Genomic DNA, 24,116 nt, shown 5'->3' on the forward strand with positions numbered 1-24,116 from the left:
TAATTGAGACATCAGGTCATAAGAGAAAGGAAAGGACTACTGCATAAGTCACATGGAGATGGTTCACATGTCCAACAATGATAACAACAGCACACAGTGGGTATGCAGGATTAATGAGTGGGAAGTCAAAAATAGCACCAGGGTGTTGAACCCAGGAAGGATGATAATTCTATTGTCAGACAAAGAGACGGGAGGTGGAAATGCTTTTGATTTTTAGATAGCTTGTATTTGTCACATGTAAGCCCTATACACAGGATTGTTTAGTAGGCATTATGGGTCTGACATCCAGAAGGAAGATCGAGGCTGGAGAGGTAGATTTAAGAGCCTCCTTTGATAAGCCATATTCATCACCACCTCCGCCCCTTTGTTCATGCTTCCCCGCCAGCCAGAAGTATTCGTCTCCTTATCAATTTATATATAACCCTTCTTCAAGTTCCAGTTCTCCCAGGAATTCCTCCCTTAGCACCTTAGTCCCTAATGAGTTCTCTCCCATGAACTCCAATAGTTCCAATAATACTTACTACCAGTATCTAATGTGCATTTTGCATTTAAATAAGTTATTACCATTAACATGGCATTAATGGTTCAGTGGTTAAAATTGTGGACTGTGGAGTCAGATTGCTTGAGTTTAAATCCCAGTTCTATCACCTTACTAGCTGTGTGATGGGCAGGTCACTAAACTTTCGTATGCCTCAGTTTCTTCATCTGCAAAATGGGGATAATAGTAATTGCCTCACAAGGTTGTTGTAAAGATTAAATTAGTTAATACATATAAAGCGATTAGAACAGTTGCCTGACACATAATAGGAGCTATATAAGTATTTGTAAATATATTTTTAAAATTTACATGTATACTGGTTACCCAAATAAATCATAAATTTCTTAGTGGCAGGGAATTCATCTTAACATCCCTTTTCTTCATAGCACCTAGCACTACTAAGTACTTTACAGGGGTACTTTGCACATTCAGTTGTATGTAAACACAAGTCCCAAGCCAAGACTGGCTGATAAGACTCATGTTGTAGGGAAATATCACCATATACCATGCACTATGGGGTGCTCACTGGCACCCACTATACTGCTTGCTCCAATCATTTTCTAAGCAGGTTTTAGAAAGAATCAGATTGGAGGAGGAACCAGGGAAGTTTTTCTCTTCCCACAGCTCTGTCAAGGATGCCACTTCCCTTTGGAGTTGCCAGTAGGGGAGCTAGGGGAGCTGAAGGAATGTCTAAGCTGTCTTGTTTCAGTTAGCACTGAAAGGCACCTAATTACTTGTGGGACTTTGCTCAAAGCAGCACAAAGGAAATGACGCAGACACCAACCCACCCCTTGCCTTTCCACCTCCCTAGAGCCTGGAGATGGGAGAACGGGAAAGGAAGCCAAGAAGCAAGGACCATCCAACGTAGACCTTTGCATTCACCAGACAAGACATCCCACATACTACTGTGTGTCAGTGGGACACTGCGAATAATGCTTGCTGGGAAGTCAGGAGAGCGAGGTTCTGGCTCTTGGGTGCTAAGTAATGTGTGACATTGGGAAGATCCCAAGATCCTAGACTTTGTATCTTAGTTCCCCAATGTAAAAAAAGATAATTATCAATTTCCAACTTCATTCATAGTGCAATTATGAGTAACAACTGAGGTAACAGATTTGGAAATATTTTGCAAAGTGCATAGCATCTAATTCACGTAAAAAGATTGTTATCATGAATCTCTCTTAGCTAGAGAAGAAAGGTATTCTTGTGCTGTTTAACACAGCACAAGACAACAGCCAATAGTCACATGGCTGTTGAACATTTGAAGTGTGGCTAGTCAGAACTGAGATACGTTTTAAGTGTAAAATACAATTCAATTTCAAAGAATGTGTAATTTATTACATTAATTATATGTTAAAATGATAATATCTTGAACGTATCATTAAATGAAATATGTCAAAATTAATTTTGCCCGTTTTTTAACTTTTTAAGATGTGGCTACTAGAAAATGTAAAATCACATACACGATTTACATTTATGGCTCACATTCTATTTCTGTTGAGCAGCGCTGGTCTAGACAGTCACTTTCAGGAAGGTCAGAATGGCCAAGTCCCTCTGTCTTAGGCAACCCGAAGCAGCCTACTAGTTTCAGAAAAGAAGGACCCTAGGATACAGGTCTTTCATGAACTCTGCTGTTTTGTGTCCCTTGACCTCCCCTTCTAAAGGCTGTATATTTTGTTAGGGAAGGCTTTCTTTCTTATGAATTTGGGAACGGAAAAGATCGGACTTTCAGAAATAGGTGCACATGAGTTGGGGGAAGGGGAATGGAGAACATTGGATTGCTACAACAATGACTTACTGTTGAAGAATAGCAAACTAATTATCACATTACAATTCTCTCAGCCTACCAGGGTGGGTAATTAGCTTCCTTCAGGGGCTCCTTAAAAAAAAGAAAGAAAGAGAAAGATTCCTTCCCAGCAACTAGCTATTTTGTCCTTTTAATTCAATTCAATTCAACTGGGGACAAAGTTACATAAAGGGAAAATTAACACATTAATGGCTGAAATGGAAACAGAGAGAGACATGTCTTTCTTTAGTTCTGAAGCCAGGCTTACCTTTGCTCATCAAAATGGCAAGTCCGGGGTTAATCAAAGTGTGGCACTGCATAAGCTTTTTTCAAATATCCCATAGGAGCCTCCTGGGCTCAGATTTTATCTTTTTACCACAGTTCCATGGCCTGATTTAAAGACAGACATAGCTAATATGACTTAGATTCTAAGAGTCCATCAGTTCTTCCCGGTGAAAATGAGCTCCTTACAGAAATATTATATAGACAACCAAATCCTTACTTAACTTGAGTTTAGGGCTTAGCAACAGACATTCCATTTGGGGCAAACTCAATATTGGCAGAAGTGAGGATTGAACTTGAAGGAAATAAAGTAGAAGGATTTGATTTGTTCATGGGGCAGAACAGGAAAGGGGACAACTTACGGTCTAAAGACTAAGGAATAAAGAATCAAATTATAGCACAAATTACAGACCAAATAGCATCAATTTACTAAACCTCAAGTCAGAATGAACCTAGATATTAACTGAACCATGAATTTGACCATATAGATATAGATATAGATATCTAGCAAACTTGTTCAAACCAGAATCAAACCTGTATATTTTCCAATGAAGTAGAACATCAAAACATCCCTTAAACTGAACCTGAACCCAGCCAATGTTTCATTTGGTTAGAATTCCTGCTAAAGAGGAAAACTTTTGGTCTTTCTTTTGTCTTCAAAGGAAGACAATCTTCCATTGGTCTGTCTTCCATAGACTTGGATTCTAAGAGTCTTTTGTTACTCGGGTTGAAAGAAGTTTTATAAATCCATTCACAAGTTCCATATCCAAGACTGACTAACACAGGATGGAAACAGGGTGCTACTATCATGTCCTAGAAATGAACAAAGCCTGTTTGCCCCACCTAACCTATTATCATTTGGTTAAGTTTATTTTAACCTGTATATGTCCCTGGCTAACAGCTAAAAAAATCTTGACATTTTATGAAACAATTGTTCCTTTTTAAATCTCAAATGTCTGTAAGGAGAAATTTATGCCAACTGAAAAGTATGCACTGTCTATAGCTTATCATTCTGGTTATCTGCTTTTGTTTCTGTGGGAGCTATTTTACAACTCTGTAAATTGTAAATAACTGATAACAATGGAAAATTATCCTTATCTATAGAGATTCAAATTCTGAATTATCTAACGATGATATCAAAACTCAGAAAAGGCAAAAATCTTGCACAAATCACAAAGCTAGGAAGTGGCGTAGCTGGGACTTCTTAGAGAGTCATCTGCCTCTCCTCTTTCATATCTTACCAATCTCCTCGTCCCAGCTTGGAATGGTCCTGAGTGAGGTGGAAGTGGAGAGGGGAAAATGGGTATAGCAAATCCAAACTTTAGCTAAGGTACTGTTTTGCCTGAGATCAGCTTTGCCCTTACAGAATGTTCACTGAATGGATGGCTTGGACTGGGCTCTAAACAAACTCCCATGAAATGGGCTTGGTTATGTTATAACCCTTCAGGGTTGGAATCATGAGGAGGCTATAGACACATTATCTGAGATGAGCCCAAACATTCTGGCAATTGCCATAAAGATTGTCTAGACTAGGGTTTGACTTCATTTATGTTCATGAACATCAGAATATAAATGAATATTCCAATTCTTTAAACTGAGAACACCATGTTAGATTGGTGGTAGGAAACAGAGGTTATTTGTAATTCTGCTATCTGCCAAGCAAATTCCCCTCATACACCCAAATTGGTTACTCTGTTTATCGTGTAGGTTGGAATAAATCCTCATTTCTTTTTTTCTTTTCTTTTTTTTTTTTTTTTAGTGAAGGAGTTATGAAAAAGCAAGAGCAGATCTTGCCTGCCAAAGCCTGGGTTGGGATCTATTATAATATTGTAACTCCCTTCAATTTGAAAAATATTCATTGAGTTCTAATATATTCATGTTATATCTCTGATATCTTAGAGTCAGTGAGGTGCATACTTTGTAGAAGGGAAATTCTGTAGGAGGCATTCTGGAGATCAGTGATTTGACATATATTTAAACTGTGTAGTTATAGGTAGTTGTGTTCATGTGTGCTGGGTAACCAATTGGATGCAGTCTGCAAAGAGGATCTATTTACTTCAAGCTGGTACCACCTGAGAATTTCTAACTGATGAGTTTTATGGTGGTTTAAAAACAGATCTACAAATTCTTCAACACTCTTTCCTTTAATAAATAGAGTCTGGTTCCTCTCTCTTTGAATGTAGGTTGGACTTAGTGACTGTTCCAATGAATATAATAAAGGAGAAGTGACAGTGTTGGCTATGGAGACTAGATCACAAAAGGCAGTACATCTTGTTCTTTATTCATTCTCTTGGATCACAAACTAAGGTAGGAGATCTTGCCAACAGCCATATTGTAAGTGGATCCTACAGCCCCAGTTGAGCCTTCAGATGACTGTAGCCCCTACTAATATTTTAATGATATCCACATGACAGACTCTGAGCCAGAACCACCTAGACAAAACACTCTAGAATTTCTTGCCCACTAAAACTGTGAGATAAAAAAAAAAATGCCTTTTTCTTAAGCCACTAAGTTTTGGGGTAATGAATTTGTTTCACAGCAAGATACAAATAATACAGGTTAGAAATCCCAGAAATAGCTACCGCTGTTTCTGAGAAATGATTAGCTAAGCAATTATTGCCAGACTTTATTAATCTTGACCAAGTGTTTTAAAGTGTATTTTTTGCAAGTCTCTGCTTAAAAACTGTCCAATTTTATTCTCATCCCAAGTGTTAAAACCCAGGTCTTTGTAGTTTCAGCAATATAAATTTGCTTAGATATAGATTTATGTGCTCTTCTGTACTTTTGAACAAGATAGCATCAAGGCACATGTATTGTTTATTTCTTCAGCAAACATTATCTAAATGCCTGATTGGTCTCTAGCACCATGTTGGGTAAAATAGGTACTGTTGTGCATCTATTTATTCACAAATATTACTGGAGCATCTACTAGGGGCCAGGCACTATGCTCTGCACTGATGATATGAAAATGAACCGACCACATTACCTTTGAGGGGCTCAGCATTTAATTGGGGAAGTAGAGAGGTAAACACATACTTGACAACACAGTATGGTGAATATTACCCCAAAGATATGAATGGCATGCTATGGTATTGCAGAGACTGGAACGATTATCTCTATGTGAGGTCTTGAATGATGAATAGGAGTTTTCAAGCAAAAAAGGCTGATGGGTTAGAGGGATGGCATTCCAGGTATGGGGGAACAGGGAGTGCAAAGACATGGAAATACTAAAAGCCTGGGCTGCCTTTTCATACTTTAATTTCCTCAACCCAAGAATAGAGATGGCTGGTGATATGCATGCTCCTGGCAGTGTGATGCAGGCAGAACAGGCTATTCATCTTGGCACAAGCATTTCATAGCCATCAGGCTGCTCATGATGCCCCAAACTGAAGGGCCCTTTTGTTTTCCCAAGGCTCTCAGACTGCAAGAATTCTCATGATAAACTCTGAGCCTTGGGATGACAAATGTATAAGTATTTTGGACCATACACTTTCCTTAGTGTGAAGAACCTCAAATTGTGCATAAATCTAAGCTTCTGAACTTGGACTTCTAAAGCCTTTTATTTTTGATATTTGTTATAACATAATGGAAGACATTGCCTCTTAGATCAGTGTCACTCAAACTGTGGGTCCAAGACAAGATAGGGTTCACATCAGAATGCAAATCAACATACTGCTGCCTTCATCAATAAAATCAGGCTCTGAAAAAAAGTCAGCTGAGCTAAGTGGTTTGCTTAATGGCATAGTTTATTTACATTTGGCACAAGCTCCTAATCTTGCCACAGAGTGACTGGTAACAAACAGTTCATGGGTTGGCAGTGATCAATAGACCACATGTTTTAGATAACTCACTATCCACTAAATAAAATCTTCTATGGCAAATCTGTTTGTTTTCTTTTAGAACCTGGTCTGTGCTTTACTTTCCAGTTGTGAGGTTTATACAATTTATCTTGTCCCCTATATATATGGCATATATATGTAGTGTACTTGTTTCCCTTTTTGTTTTGGCTTCTAATTACTTCAGAGTCAAATTTGAAGCTCAAGTGAGTCAACTACGTTGACACTTTGGGGTGTTGTTTTTTATATTCTTTTCCTTGATTCTGATTTTTAATTTCAGGTTTATGGTTAACTTGATAATTCCATTGAATATGTTTTTTGCCACATGATGTTGAAGATGATGAAAATGATGACAACCATGAAAATAAGCATTACAGCAAGCATAGACAATGGGCCAGGCTTCTGGTTTGCATCCATTTGAGTGGAATAATGGTTGTAGCTGTGCCTCCATGACTCCAAACAAGTTTGACTGCTTTAGTCTCTGAATTGATAGAATAGGGTTTCATGGAGACACAGTGGTGTTCATGAGGAACTGATTCCTCTGCATGCAGAGAGTATTGTACTCCATAAATGAAGTCAGCGTGCACAGTTAGGAAAAGAGCACTCACCGTCTTGGTCGTTACCTGAGTCAGCTGGAGACTTGCTTCGGCGCATAGGACCAGGGCTCTTGGCTGAAGTCTTCTGAGGTGTTGGGGATGCCTTTGGGCCAGCTGTGGCTGATGGGTTTCCCTTCATGACTCGGCATTCTGGGGCAAAAGGACACAGACAGCTTAGTAGAGGATAAAACAGGCTCAGCATGTTATCAGCCTCTGGAAACCACAATAACCACCACAGGCCAAAGGACCTAAATAGGTCAGGACTACAATGTGGTCCTTATTATTAGTAGGAGCCATGGTTCTGGGGAGGGAGGCATTAGGGAAACCTTCAAAAGCCACCTGGGCTAAGCTAGGTGTTTAAGCCCCTGAATTATGAAAACAAGGGCAAGAGTCCATAAACAGGTCAAGTAGGCAACTAAATAGTCAACTCAATCATTTATGGACAAGCTAGCTATGTCTCAGAATAGCACCTATTGATATAATGTTTAATTAATTTCCCTGAATTAGAGATTAACAGCTCAGAGGTTACAGCTACACAGATGAAACATCCATTGAGTAATTTGAAGGAAAGGTAGGGAGCTACCACTTACTATTACATGCCACACACATTGTAATAGTCACATGGTGGATATCATGTCACTTTATATAAATAAGCACTATGACCACCACAATCTTGCATTTATCGAGTTCTTTTCGATTTCCCATGTATGTTATCGCAATCCCTTATGGGGGTTTAATGAATAAATGGGCCAGCAGTGACTCTGCCACTAAAAACTTAAGAAAGCTTGCTGGTGTGTGGGAGAGTCTGCCAAACGTTCTTGTATTTGCCCTAGCCTCAGTCTGACACCTTTGGAATACCCTTTCTATGCAGGTCACTCAGCATCCCCTTCTATGGTCATTTTGGGCACTAATAGTGCTAATTTATTGGAAGGATTATTATTCTCATTTTGCTGATGAGAGTACAAAAATCTTAACCCCCTTGCCTAGGGCCACAAAACAAGAAATTAGTAAAACAAGGTCTAAAAGTCAAGTCTCCTGAGTTCCAGTTTAGTGCTCTTTCTACTACAGTTTTTCCAACCTTGTGCTGTGATGCACAAAGGGGAATCAAACAGCAGAGTAGAGGATATAGTCTTTCCTTTCCTTTAAACACTTTCTTGTTGCCTCCTACTTAAAGGTGCATTGAAATATAAATTAAACAGAAAGATTAGAGGAGCTTTTCTAGTAAATTGAATATTTTAGGAAACTGAGTTCAGCAGAAAGCCCCTTTTTGTTTGTTTCACTTCTTGTTTTGGTTGGTGACCTTTAGTGATCACTGTCCAGAGCTGAAGATACAGAAGGTATAGGAAATTGGACATAACCTGAGGTTTGTTTAGATATTCTATAGTCATTGCCTCTTCCTAAAGGGAACACAGCAGAAATGCCACCTCTTAGAGGGTTCTTGTCACTTGAGTTGTTTATAAAGTCTATATTAGCAAAATTCCCTTTGATTTTTTTTCATACTTTGCTTCTCCTAAATGGGAAATATGCTCTGAATGTATCTTTCCATCAGCATCACATTCTACCCTTTTTGCTGTGTGAGCCAATTAACCTTTAATGTATACCTGGAGCTTGGACTCAAACAAACAGAGATGGGAAGACGATTAGATCCTTCTTATTATTAATAACCCTCTGTAATCCTGAATCACAAGGCAGACAAATGGGGCAGCAAGTTTGACGGTGTGAAAAGGTTTGACACTAAGAATACCGTGGAAAAATCTCTCTAAATTGGAACCATAATCATGAGCTAAATAGCTGGAGGACGTTGAATGGAGAAAAAAGGATATGTATAATATCCAAGTTCTGACTGAAAATATTCCTTCCTGTGGTCTGATTGTGCCTGTTATCCCATGTGACACAATATATGGTTCAAGAAACATGGTCACTATTGGGGCAGATAGTGAGTTTTATTGAGTTTGGAGCCTGGGACTCTGGGACATCCAGTCAGTCTTTCAGTCTTACATGGGTCATGACCCATGTATCCAAATATGCAGGAGAAAGACTAACATTATAAGCCCTTGAAGGATCATGCGTGGATGTTTTCCATGCCATACAAACCCATGGAAATCCTAAAGGATAGAAGGGGAGAGAACCATGGAGCAATAAAACCCAGTGGTTATGCTTACCATTTTCATCCAGAGAAAAATCATCCTGAGCATAGCGAAATTTTTCAGGACCACAGGCAATAAACACATCATCATCACCAAAGAAATCATGGAGACAGGTTACCTGTGGAGAAAGCAGAAACACTGATTGTATATGATGGTACTGTGACAATGAACCTCACACTACATTGACAAGGAGAAAAGCTTCCCATCTAGGCCATCATCTTCAGCTCCCAGATGGCCCTACAAATGTCACCTTTTCTCAGAGCCTCAAAGACAGGAAGCTCCTGGCCCAACTCTAGGGTGAGGGACTGGGCCAAGGAAGATGAGAAAAATCTTCTGCAGTCTGACTGTAGCTGACCCAGAAGTGGAAATGTGCTGCTTCATCTGAATGAGTTCTAAAGGAAGGACATCATTTCTTAACTGCTTTGGACACACAAAAATTGAACTTTTGCTAAAAGCTGGCCGAGAACCTGGTAGTGGCACAGAATACCATTTCTTCCTGTGAAACCAGAAGAGGAAAACTTCATCATGAGCAATGGGTCCCAATAGGCCTGAGTTTCTACTGGTAGAGCCATGTTCCCAGGACCCTCATGCCTGCTAGCATCCTAAGCATTACTGCTTCTCCACAACAGACAGACAGTCTCCCCAACCCCCTCTCTGCACAAAGAGATGAGGGTCCCTGGGAAAGTATGCTGCTCCCTGCAGTCTCCCCACTTCTCGGCTTTCCTAATTACATCTGATAATTAGTCCAGCACATCAGGGAAACCCCTGGAGGAACCATAGAGTCAAAACATGCTTATCCCACCTCTTAGTTTGAAAGTGTTCAAAGCCTCTAATTGTTCTAAGTTTCCCATTCAAGCTGCCAGCAATGGCTTTCCAAAGGCATGGTGCTCACAAACTAACAACAGCTTGCTGGGTGCAGAGAGCAATATGTTACATTAGAAAAATATTAATATTAATAACATCACCCCCACCCAAGGTTAACTCAATCCCTGTTTTCCCAGCCAAAATGATTGCAAGCCTTACACAAAAGGAGATATACTTAAAGATTATCCCCATTGTGTCAGCCTCCCAATCATCCAAGAGATGCCCAGAGAAGAGAAGGCGACTTGAAGGACTGCAGGGTCACTCTCATTAAGCCTCTTTCCAGTCCTGGGTCTTGACCTCATCAAATTGGCCAACACCTTTCTTCAGCCCACTTGTCCTTCATCCATTCATTCCACGATCACAGAATGACAATCAGAGCTACCAACAAATTGAATGCTTACTCTGTGACAGGCACTCTGGTAAGTACTTCCAAATCTGTCATCTCATTTTACCCTCACAAGAAACTCTAGAAGTCAGTATTTATTGTCATTACTATTTTAGTCTTGAGAAAACTATGACCTAGAGACAATAAGTAAGTTTTCCAGGTGGAGATCAATGAAGCCAAATAAACACAGATCTATCTAACTTCAAAGCCTGTCCTTTTAACCACTTGGCAATACAAAGCACTTACATATAGATCAGTCACTGGGGAGACAAAGATGAAGAAGACTCAGGCCATGACTTCATGGAGCTCACAGTCTGATGAGGTGAGATACATTGAAATAGAGCATTTCAATTTAGTGTCATGAGTGCTAGGATGGGAGTATCTGTTGGTGCTGTGAAAGCTATTGATTACCATGTCCAATGACCCTAGTCACTGGTTAGCACTGTTAGTTCAATAGGCATCCTGCATATTGTCCTAGTAGTGGATCCAATGACAGAGGCTACATGGTTTTGAGCCTAGCTGCAGACCTCCTACCAATATCTTGGACCTTGGCTCAATAAAACACAGAGCCCTTAACTCTGATACACCAAATATCTCTGAACTATTTACCTGCCGTCACATCCTTGACCCTGAAGATCTCTGCCATATCTTCCTATTCGAGGCTGCCTTTGACCCTGACTAGCTGACTTTATTTTTGGTCATGAGTCAGGAATACCTCATCCGTGAGTGTCCCTCTGTTAGTGGTCTCAAGGATTTAGCACTTTGTTTCAAGACCTGCCTGTATTTTCATGAGGACTCACTTAGTTCTCCCCATTGTATCACAGGTTTCTGAATCTAACAGCCAAATTTATACCTTCCTCTACATCTTCCTGTGGTTCCTTGTAGAGAGCTTATCACATAGTGAAAATTTACTTAGGGCTGTTTCTGCCTCAGCTACATGCAAAGAAGGTAAGAAATAGGAATATTCGGGGGCTTTGTAAGGATATACAAAGACAGAAAAGTAGGAATAAGAAAGATGAAATCAACTGCAGCAGACAACGGAGATTAGCATTTAGAGACTTTAAAAGGCAACACAAGTATACAAATTTAGGAACAAGAAAGTAGAAATAATGTGAATTCAGAAACTATTCTTCACATAACTATGCTAATTAGTTTGAAAACAAACGAAATGATGATTTTTAAAGAAAAGTCTAGGCCGGGTGCAATGGCTTACGCCTGTAATCCCAGCACTTTGGGAGGCCGAGGCAGGTGGATCACGATGTCAGGAGATCGAGACCATCCTGGCCAACATGGTGAAACCCCGTCTCTACTAAAATACAAAAAGTTAGTCCAGCGTGGTGGTGCACACCTGTAATCCCAGCTACTTGGGGGGCGGGGGAGCTGAGGCAGGAGAATCGCTAGAACCTGGGAGGCGGAGATTGCAGTGAGCCGAACCCGGGAGGCGGAGATTGCAGTGAGCCAAGATCACACCACTGCACTCCAGCCTGGCAACAGAGAGAGACTCCGAAAAAAAAAAAAAAGAAAGAAAGAAAAGAAAAGACTCAATAATCGAATTAGTTCAAAAAGAAATAGAAAATTGAAACTAGTAAAAAAAATTTAGTAAATGCTTCAAACAGCAACCTTCCCTGCAAAGTCACCAGAGCATTCATTATGGAGGTATTTGTGGAAATTGCTTCCTAAGAAGAAAACCTAAAAGCTCCAAAGCAGCCATCTCAGACACATGCCATGATATCCTGTTGTAGGAAAGTAATGTCTTACATATTGCTCTAGGGGTTGCTGTTACAATGATCCACCCTCCTCCAACCACAAGCCTCTCCACCCACACCCAGGCTTTGGGAAAAGCCTTTGGATAACCCCTCTTTGGGGGAGCTTCTAAGGAAGGCAAAGTCCCCTATGCTTCTGACAGACTCACAATGGTGTGGCTGGCTTCAAACACAATCATGCTACAATCCAGCTGTTCAGCATCAGATGTCTTTGTGTGATCCCATTCCACATTTTACTGGCTCCCAAATGCAGACAAATGCACTTTGTGCATGTGGATACCCAGCTTTCCTAAATGTCTTGGCTATTGAGACACAGCAGCCCCCTATCTTTGTTACAGGGTTGGGAAAATAGAATGCTGTCCATCTTAAATAAGAGGAACTCAAAGCACAGAGAGTCGAAGTGTCCCAAGGATACACAGCTGGCTCATGGCAGAGTTGGGACTAGCATTCAGGTGTTCTGCTTCAATTCAGGACAAAATAACTCAATTGCCTGAAAGAACATATTATCCTAAAGCACTGACTTCAAAGGCATATCTATAGCCTAGACAGGAAAATCTATATTTGTCCTAATCAATGCCTGCTATGCATTAGAACATCTTACCAGATTGAAAAAATAAGCTTCTTTAAGGATATGCTTAATCTATGGACAACCAAACTCTATTCATTACTGTAACAACAACCAAGTATATGATGGAGAAGGAGGACAAGGAGAGGGAGAAGGAGGAAGAAAAGAAAGTAGAAGAAGAAGGAAAAGAAGGAGGAGGAGAAGAAGAATGGAATATAAGAAATAATTCTCAAATGAAACTCACACTCACTTAACACCTGCTTTTTAAAATTCCATGGAGGTAATGTGATACAAAGTCCACCTTAGCTAACATTACACATGTATGATTTTCCCAGTTAGTTTTTTGAGATATGATTTCCATTACAAGGGGGGCAACAGAAATAGTAAATATAATAATCATCATAATATCACTTACAGCATTACAGCATCCTCAGGGATCAAAGGTCTTGCTGACATCAGCTTCAGTATGAATCATACTTGGATTTTTAAGTCAGGGAAGAGAACACAAAGGCATGACACCTACCTTTATAATTAATCAACTTCCAGCACAAAATTAATAAAATCAACTCACATTAACATTGAACCATTAACTCAATGCTCTTCCTTTGAAAAAAAAAAAAAACAGCAGGTGTTGGGGGAAGGGAAGCCAGCTTGGTTGTGCATTAGCGTGAACAATAGATTATATGGATAGTCCAGTGGCTTAAATGTCAAAGTACACATAGGGAAATGGAGACAACAGATCATTGTGTCAGAGAAGTTTGAGTCTATTAGCTGCAAATAGAAACTTCACTGTGTGACTTGATTTAAGCTTGATTAGATTCTCCATCGACATATTACAGATGCTGGCAGTTCGTTTTTGAACATGCCTGGTTCTAGTAGATTCTACATTTCACTTACCTAACTATTTAGAAATAAATGTTTTCTTGAGAAGTAAGGTCTTGCTCACATTATCTATGATGCTCACTTTTAACTTGTAAAATATTTTCTTCAGTTCAATTCTACTAATATTGATACATTAAGCACTTACTAGGGCAAAGGAACTCTGTAAGAGATACAGAAATGTCTAATAAAGGGCCATGTCTTCAAAGAGTTGACAACATAATAAGCAAGTCCGGATTACACAAATAATTGGAATACAAGGTAGGCTGCTGTTAGCACTATTATAAAGATGCAAAGAGCAAGGGAAGCACAGAGGACAAAGAGAACAATTCTAATTATGAACTGGGGAAGGCTTCACAGAGAAAAACTGAGTCTTGAAGGATGAGTGGGATATAGGTTGATGGAGGTACTCCATGCAGAGGTGATTGCAAAACAAAGGTAGGTATCTTTTTCTTAACAGCCCTAGGAAGAGTTGCATCCTGTTGACTATAGTAAGGTATTCTGATTTTCCAAAGCTATGCACAGCACAATTGCCTAGACTCACCTGCCAACCTTCTACACAGGCAAAACATAGAGTTGTCTGTTGGTGGAATTCAGGGTGAAGAGGAGGGCAGAGAGTTTCTATGAGGAGGAGTGGCCAGAGTGGTAAAGAAGAGGGAAAAACTGTGGCAAGGAACACAAACCACACTGATTTTTCAGTCTTGCCAACAGTGTGCCTTGCCTATCAAGAATGGCAGGGAAATTTTGCAAAATGAGTTAATAAAATCTCAGTAAACATATATGAGGCTTTTTCTAAATGTTACTGCTACTCGTATTTTGGAACATTTCCCACCTACCAGCCCTGGACCCGCTCCAGTCATAGGTTGACACAGAGTTGGCTTGGTGAACTGCAGCAACCTTTCGGAAACAACCCTGACTTTTTTTTTTTTTTTTTTTTTTTTAATCAAACTCATGTTTCTGAGGTTATCTTGAAGCCTTACTTGCGGGTTTTTCATGACAACATTTTTGCCTGCGCAACAATCTCCTTGGTTCTGTAGTGCCTTTTCTTTTTTTTTTTTTTCACAGATCTCTTTATTCAATGCCCTGAACTTTCCTAAAATCTGTGCTGAAATAATAACAATGGCACTTACACTTGTGTGATATTTTTACTGTTTTTGAAACACTTCCACGTTTATGGTATTTTATGTTTTCTTTCATACTTGTAATTCTCCTCTCAACTCAATCCAATTAGGCTTCCATTCCCATTGCACCACCAAGGCTGCTCTTGTTAAGGCCAACAATGGCTTCCATGTTGTCAAATCCAATGGTCCTTCTCTGGCCTCATCTTACTCAACCCATCAGCAACACTGGATATAAGTTGATCGAGTTCTTTTCCCTACTTTTCCTTCTTTGCTTCTGTGAGATTACAGTCTTCTGAATTTCCTTCTGCTTCAATCTCTTTTGCTAGATTCTTTTCGTTTTTTAGACTTCCAGTATTTGAAAGCCCCAGTGATCAGGTCTTACATCCCTTTTATTTTTTATTTACATATTTTTACTAGGTGATCATATCCAGTTCCAAGGCTTTACACATTGCTATGGTTTCAATGTTTGTCCCCTCCAAAACTCATGTTGAAACTTACTCCCCAATATGGCATTATTGAAAGGTGGGGCCGGGCGCGGTGGCTCACGCTTGTAATCCCAGCACTTTGGGAGGCCGAGGTGGGCGGATCACGAGGTCAGGAGATCGAGACCACAGTGAAACCCCGTCTCTACTAAAAATACAAAAAATTAGCCGGGCGTGGTGGCGGGCGCCTGTAGTCCCAGCTACTCGGAGAGGCTGAGGCAGGAGAATGGCGTGAACCCGGGATGCGGAGCTTGCAGTGAGCCGAGATCGCGCCACTGCACTCCAGCCTGGGCGACAGAGCGAGACTCTGTCTCAAAAAAAAAAAAAAAGAAAGGTGGGGTTTTTTAGAGGTGATTGGGTCATGAGGGCTCTGGATGAATGGGTTAATGGATTAATGAGTTATCATGGGAGGAGAACTGGTGGCTTTATAAGAAGAGAAAGTGAGACCTGAGCTAGCATGTTCAGTCCCCTTGCCATGTGATGCCCTATACCACCTCGGAACTCTATAGAAAGTCCCTACCAGCAAGAAGGCCCTCACCAGATCTGGCCCCTTGACCTTGAACTTCACAGCCTCCAGAACTGTAAGAAATAAATTATGTTTCTTTATAAATTACCCAGCTTCAGGTAATCTGTTATAAGCAACAGACAATTAACTAAGACACATGCTATATATATACTGAATACTCATACATTGATATCTCCAAGTCCTTCTTACCCCTGTACTCTAGACATGTATATCCATCCAACTGCCTGTTCAATATCTCCACTTGCTTGTCTAATAGGCATTCCATGTTTAATATGCCCAAGACTAAACTGTTATTTCTCTCCTCCATATTTTACTTCCCTTCAGCCTTCCTTATCTTAAAGAAAAGGCACAATTCACACAATTACCCAAACCAGAAACCTGAGAGTAATTTTTCATTAGGAGCCACTTTTCTCCCTCTCCCTGATCACATTACTAGTCTAAAATACACTACAATATAGTCTCATAACTGTTCTCTAGGCAGCATGCCCTCCGCATGCCCCACAAATACCTATTCTGTTTTGTATAAAGCAATCAGAGTAGTATTTTATAATTTTAATCAGGAATATCACTCTTCTGTTTAAAACCCTTGAAAGCCTGCCCATCACTGATAGAATAAAATCCAAACATTTTAGCTCCCTGGGTGGGGGAAGGGCAGCATTCATCTCTATAGCTCCAGGCCACACTTTTCCCCTGCTGGAGCCAGGGAGCTATACTGCTTGGTCCCAAGACATGTCCCCAACAGCCCAGCACACTGGCTGTGGCAGACTGTGGCCAGAGTGCCTCTTCAGGCCTGACCCTGACTCATCCTTCCTCACTGGGTGAGGATTCCCTGCAGGAACTTTATTAACTCTAGTCAGAGGCTCAGGGGCAGAACTCTGATCTCCGTGGGCCTGAACCTATAGGGGTAAGGGTGGCTGCAGTCTCTGTAGACCAGCAGACTTAGCCTTTCTTCCTGGTAGTTCTGAGGAATCAAGGCAGCCCAGATGAGTGGGTTTTCCCCCAGTGAGGCACACACCTTCCACCAAGGGAAAAAGTGCTTCATTAAATGGGTCCTGTTCCCCATGCCACCCGACTGAATGAGACCCTTCAACAGAGGTTATCAGACAAACTCATACAGGAGCGATCCTACTGGCATCAGGTTGGTGCCCTTCAAGGTCAGAGATACCAGAAGAAGGAAAAGACACCCATCTTTGCTGTTCTCCAGCCTCCTTGAGTGACATCTCTAGGCATGGAGTGAACCAGATGAATACGGCCTGAAGTGAACCCCCAGCAAATCACAGCCACCCTACAGAAGAGGGACCTGACCATCGAAAGAAAAACAAACAAACAGAAAGCAACAACAACAGCATCAACAACAACCAAAGAGCCCCCACAAAAACCCCATGCAAAGGTCAGCAGCCTCAAAGATCGAAACTAGACAAACTCATGAAGATGAGAAAGAATCAATGAAAAAAATGCTGAAAACCCAAAAGCCCAGAGTACCTCTTCTCCAAATGATCTCAATGTCTCTTCAAGGGCACAGAATTAGAAGGAGGATGAGATGGACGAATTGACAGAAGTAGGCTTCAGAAGATGGGTAATGAAAAAACTATGCTAAGCTAAAGGAACATGTTCTAACCCAATGCAAAGAAGCTAAGAATCTTGATTAAAGGTTAGAGGAGCTGCTAACTAGAATAGCCACTTTAGAGAGAAAATAAATGACCTGATGGAGCTGAAAAACACAGCACAAGAACTTCATGAAGCATACACAAGTATTAATAGCCGACTCCACCAAGCAGAAGAAAGGATATCAGAGTTTGAAGACCACCTTACTGAAATAAGGCATGCAGAAAAGACTAGAGGAAAAAGAATGAAAAGGAATGAACAAACCCTCCAAGAAATATGGGACTTCACAAAAAGACTGAACCTACGATTGACTGCAGTACATAAAGGAGACAGGGAGAATGGAAACAAGCCAAAAAACACACTTCAGGGTATTATCCAGGAGAACTTCCCCAACCTAGCAAGACAGGCCAATATGCAAATTCAGGAAATACAGAGAACACCACTAAAACACTCCATGAGAAGATCAACCCCAACACACATAGTCATCAGATTCTCCAAGGTCTAAATGAAGGAAAAAATGTTAAGGGAAGCCAGAGAGAAAGGCCAGGTCACCTACAGAGGGAAGCCCATCAGACTAACAGCAGACTTCTCAGCAGAAACTCTACAAGCCAGAAGAGATTGGGGGCCAATATTTAACATTCTTAAAGAAAAGAATTTTCCACCGAGAATTTTACATCCAGTCAAACTAAGCTTCATAAGCAAAGGAGAAATAAAATCATTTCCAAACAAACAAATGCCGAGGGATTTCATTACCACTAGGCCTGCCTTGAAAGAGCTCCTGAAAGAAGCACTAAATATGGAAGGGAAAAACTGGTACCAGCCACTGCAAAAACACACCAAAATATAAAAACCAATGACACTATGAAGAAACCGCATCAAATAGTGTGCAAAATAACCAGATAGCATCATCATGACAGGACCAGATTAACAGATATCAATACTAATCTTACATTTAAATGGACTAAATGCCCCAATTAAAACACACAGACTGGAAAATTGGATAAAGAGTCAAGATGTATTGGTGTGCTATATTCAGAAGATGCATCTCACATGCAAAGACACACACTGGCTCAAAATAAAGGGATGGAGGAAAATTTACCAAGCAAACGGAAAGCAAAAAAAAAAAAGCAGGGGTTGCAATCCCAGTCTCTGACAAAACAGACTTTAAACCAACAAAGATCAAAAAAAGACAAAGGACGTTACATAATTGTAAAGGGAACAATTCAACAAGAAGAGCTAACTATTTTATATATATATATCCATCCAATACAGGAGCATCCATATTCAAAATCAAGTTCTTGAGGCCTACAAAGAGACTTAGACTCCCACACAATAATAGTGGGAGACTTTAACACCCCACTGTCAATATTAGACATATCAACGAGACAGAAAATTAACAAGGATATTCCAGACTTTAACTCAGCCTGGATCAAGTGGACCTAAAAGACATCTACAGAACTCTCCACCCCAAATCAAGAGAATACACATTCTTCTCAGCACCACATGGCACTTATTCTAAAATCGACCACATAATTGGAAGTAAAACACTCCTCAGCAAAAGCAAAAGAACTGAAATCCTAACAAACGGTCTCTCAGACCACAGTGCAATCAAATTAGAACTCAGGATTAAGAAACTCACTCAAAACCACACGATTACATGGAAATTGAACAAACTGCTCCTGAATGACTCCTGGTTAAACAATGAAATTAAGGCAGAAATCAAGAAGTTCTTTGAAATCAAAGAGAACAAAGAGACAACGTACCAGAATCCCTGGGACACAGCTAAAGCAGTGTGAAGAGGGAAATTTATAGCACTAAATGCCCACATCAGAAACCTAGAAAGATATCAAATTGACAACCTAACATCACAATTAAAAGAGCTAGAGAGGCAAGAGCAAACTAATCCAAAAGCTAGCAGAAGACAAGAAATAACTAAGATCAGAGCAGAACTGAAGGAGATAAGCACAAAAACTCCCCCCTGCTCACCCAAAAGCAATGAATCCAGGAGCTGGGTTTTTTTTAAAAAAATTAACAAAATAGATAGACCACTAGCTAGCCTAATAAAAAGAAAAGAGAGAAGAACCAAATAGACACAATAAAAATGATAAAGGGGATATCACCACTGACCTCACAGAAATACAAACTACCATCAGAGAATACTATAAACACCTCTACACAAATAAACTAGAAAATCTAGAAGAAATGGATGAATTCTTGGACACATACACCCTCCCAAGACTAAACCAGGAAGAAATTGAATCCCTGAATGGACCAATAACAAGTTCTGAAATTAAGTCAGTAATTAATAGCCTATCAACCAAAAAAAAAAAAAAAAAAGCCCAGGACCAGACAGATTCAAAGCCAAATTCTACAAGAGGTTCAAAGAGAAGCTGGTACCATTATTTCTGAAACTACTCCAAACGACTGAAAAGGAGGGACTCCTCCCTACCTCATTTAATGAAGCCAGCATCGTCCTGATACCAAAACCGGGAAGAAACACAACAAAAAATAGAAAATTTCAGGCCAATATCCCTGATGAACATAGATGCAAAAAATTTCAATAAAATACTGGCAGGCTGGGCGCGGTGGTTCACGCTTGTAATCCCAGCACTTTGGGAGGCTAAGGTGGTCAGATCACCTGAGGTCAGGAGTTTGAGACCAGCCTGGCCAACATGGTGAAACCCTGTCTCCACTAAAAATACAAAAATGAGCTGGGCATGGTGGTGGGCACCTGTAGTCCCAGCTACTCAGGGGTCTGAGGCAGGAGAATGGCTTGAATCTGGGAGGCAGAGGTTGCAGTGAGTGGAGATCGCGCCACTGCACTCCAACCTGGGCGACAGAACGAGACTCCATCTCAAAAAAAATAAAAAAACTGGTGAACCGAATCAAGCAGCACATCAAAAAAACTTATCCATCATGAACAAGTCGGCTTCATCCTGGGATGCAAGGCTGGTTGAACATACGCAAATCAATAAACATAATCCATCACATAAACAGAACCAAAGACAAAAACCACATGATTATCTCAATAGATGCAGAAAAGGCTTTGATAAAATTCAACATTCCTTCATGTTAAAATCTCTCAATAAACTAGATATTGATGGAACACATCTCAAAATAGTAAGAACAATTTATAACAAACCCACAGCCAATATCATATTAAATGGGCAAAAGCTAGAAGCATTTCTCTTGAAAATTGGTACAAGACAAGGATGCCCTCTCTTACCATTCCTATTCATCATAGTATCAGAAGTTCTGGCCAGGGCAATCAGGCAAGAGAAATAAATAAAGGGTATTCAAGTAGGAAGAGAGGAAGTAAAATTGTATCTGTTTGCAGACGACATGATTTTACATTTAGAAAACCCCATCATCTCAGCCCCAAAACTCCTTAAACTAACAAGCAATTTCAGCAAAATCTCAGGATACAAAATCAATGTGCAAAAATCACAAGCATTCCTTTACACCAACAATAGACAAGCAGAGAAAAAATCATGAATGAACTCCCACTCACAATCACTACAAAAAAAGAATAAACTACCTAGGAATACAGCTAACAAGGGATATGAAGGACCTCTTCAAGGAGAACTACAAACCACTGCTCAAGGAAATAAGAGAGGACACAAACAAATGGAAAAACATTCCATCCTCATGGATAGGAAAAATCAATATCGTGAAAACGGCCATACTGCCCAAAGTAATTTATATATTCAATGCTATTCCCATCAAACTACCATTGACATTCTTCACAGAATTAGAAAAAAAACACTTTAAATTTCATATGGAATCAAAGAAGACCCTGTAGAGCCAAGGCAATCTTAAGCAAAAGAACAAAGCTGGAGGCATCTTTGACAAACCTGACAAAAACAAGCAATGGAGAAAGCATCTCCTATTCAATAAATGGTGCTGGGGAAAAAATGGCTAGCCATATGCAGAAAACTGAAACTGGACCCCTTCCTTATATCTTACACAAAAATTAACCCAATATGGATTTAAAACTTGAATGTAAAACCTAAAACCATAAGAACCCTAGAAGAAAACCTAGGCAATACCATTCAGGACATAGACACGGACAAAGACTTCATGACAAAAATGCCAAAAGCAATTGCAACAAAAGCCAAAAATGACAAATAGGTTCTAATCAAACTAAAGAGCTTCTGCACAGCAAAAGAAACTATCATCGGAGTGAACAGGCAACCTACAGAATGGGAGAAAATTTTTGCAATGTACCCATCTGACAAAGGTCTAATATCCAGAATTTATAAGGAACTTAAACAAAATTTACAAGAAAAAAACAAACAACCCCATGAAAAAGTGGGCAAAGGATATGAACAGACTTCTCAAAATAAGACGTTTACACGGCCAACAAACATAGGAAAAAAAGCTCAACATCACTGATCATTAGAGAAATGCAAATCAAAACCACAATGAGATACTATCTCACGCCAGTCATGTGTATTTATAGTAGAATGATTTATAATCCTTTGGGTATATACCCAGTAATGGGATTGCTGGGTCAAATGGTATTTCTAGTTCTAGATCCCTGAGGAATCACCATACTGTCTTCCACAATGGTTGAACTAATTTACATACCCACCAATAGTGTAAAAGCGTTCCTATTTCTCCACAGCCTTGCCAGCATCTATTGTTTCTTGACTTTTTAATAATCACCATTCTGACTGGTGTGAGATAGCAACTCATCGTAGTTTTGATTTGCATTACTCTAATGATCAATGATATTGAGCTTTTTTTCCTATGTTTGCTGGCCACATAATGTCTTATTTTGAGAAGTGTGTTCATATCCCTTGCCCACTTTTTCATGGGTTTTTTTTTCTTGTAAATTTGTTTAAGTTTCTAGTAATTCTGGATATTAGACCTTTGTCAGATGGGTACATTGCAAAATTTTTCTTCCATTCTGTAGGTTGCCGGTTCACTCTGATGATAGCTTCTTTTGCTGTGCAGAAGTTCTTTAGTTTAATTAGAACCCATTTGTCAATTTTGGCTCTCGTGACCAATCTGGAATGTTTCATAGACTGTCAGAGCTAGAAGAGACAACAGATGAAATGGATAAACAAAATGTGGTATATCCATACAATGGAATATTATTCAGCTACAAAAAAGAATGCAGTTCCAATATATGTTACAACGTGGACTTTGGAAACATTATGTTAAGTGAAATAACCAGACAGAAAAGGACAAAGATTGTGTGATTCCACTTGCATGAAATATCTAGAAGAGACAAATTCATAGGATCAAAGACTAGATTAGAAGTTGCCAGCAGCTAGTGGGAGGAAGGAATAAGAAGTCATTGCTTAATGGTAACAGTTGGTTGTCATGTTAAAGGTTTAAAAAGTTCTAGAACTAGATACTGATCAAACAATACTGTGAATGTAACTAAAGCCACTGAATTGTACACATAAAATTATTAAAATTAATTGCACACATTAAAATGGCAAAATTTATGTTATACATATTTGACCAAATTAAAAACATTAATAATATAATATACCCAAACCATTGAATTATACACTTTAAATGGGTGAATTATACATTATGTGAATAATATAACAATAAAACTGTTAAAAAAAGAAATGTAAAAAGATTATTAAAATTTATTCAGAATTTACTTATATTGTAGCCAAAAGGCCTTTTAAAATACTTATTCTGACATATTACAGTAACAGAAGTCAAATTTCACCTATGTGGAGATGTCTTACCTATTGCCCAATATAAACTAGAACCACCACCACCATAAGAATCTAGGCTCCACAAGAGTGGAGACCTCATCTGTTTGTTCACCATTCTATCCCTAGTAAGTTAAAGTACAAAAAAACACATATTTAAAAATTATTATTAATAGTAGTAACAAGGAAGAGTAAGAAGAATCTAAAACGCATAATTAAATCTTAGTTTCGTAATTAAGGATATTGCAATATAATAAGGTTATCTCTGGACTACTAGTGATCACTGTCCTCTGCATCTTATGGAAGAGTAAGTCATAAGAGATGAAATTGACTTGCTTACTTAATTCTTGATTTTTTTGTTTTCTGATTATTTGCCTAAAAACAACACAATGTCAACCCCCTTCCCAACTAAAATCCATTTCTTTGAGTGCCTGGATCATTATATGATGAGTTTTGTCCTTTCTCCCTCTTTCACCCATCAAAGCATCCATTTCTTGAAGACATTGATTTCCTTTGGCTTGCCTTGTGGGGCTTAGCTACAGAACATGACCCATCCCAGGGCCTTAAGAAAAAGTGTTGACTAGCTGATTGTGGAGGGAAAAATTGATATTCTTTTCCTACTATCTGTATCATTTTCTGGGAAATCCCAGCCCCCGTGCAGCCAGTTTACCTATTCCTATAGCAAGTCATATTGAGACTGACTCCCATCTGATCCTCCAGCCACTAGATCTGACTGAATCGCTCTCCACTCTTTCCTGGTGAAGAGTGACTGGTCCTCAGAAGCTCTTTACATTGGTCTTTTGGCTGTAAAGTACCATGATAAACTTTTCAAATAGATCGTGTTCTGTCAACTCATTTTTCCACTGATATTCTTAGCCCCATAGCCAATGGTGACTCTCCTCTCCCCATTCTAGAATTTCCCCCAGGCAACCCAGTTATATTAAATCTGGGCTGTCAGATCTCAGCTGAGATATTGGTCTTCAAATTTATGGTTTTCAACCTTTAAAATAGTTTATCTTTGAATGGTGAAGGGCCATAATGATCCTACATAGCTTTTACTGTT

At 39.6% G+C, this 24,116-nt stretch overlaps 1 protein-coding gene across 1 annotated transcript in view; it reads right to left on the minus strand.

The window, feature by feature from the left end:
- Positions 1-6,495: 6,495 nt before the first annotated feature.
- The window catches only part of DCX (doublecortin), an 87,043-nt gene continuing 69,422 nt past the window's right edge, over positions 6,496-24,116 (minus strand). The window contains exons 4-5 of the mRNA XM_032757481.2: positions 9,198-9,300; positions 6,496-7,185 (exon numbers count right to left, since the gene is read on the minus strand). Coding sequence (XP_032613372.2) covers positions 7,016-7,185; positions 9,198-9,300 — 273 coding nt within the window. The 3' untranslated portion in view covers positions 6,496-7,015. The remainder of the gene's footprint in view (positions 7,186-9,197; positions 9,301-24,116) is intronic.

The sequence above is a fragment of the Hylobates moloch genome, unplaced genomic scaffold (assembly GCF_009828535.3).
Source record: "Hylobates moloch isolate HMO894 unplaced genomic scaffold, HMol_V3 SCAFFOLD_7, whole genome shotgun sequence".
Classification (NCBI taxonomy): domain Eukaryota; kingdom Metazoa; phylum Chordata; class Mammalia; order Primates; family Hylobatidae; genus Hylobates; species Hylobates moloch.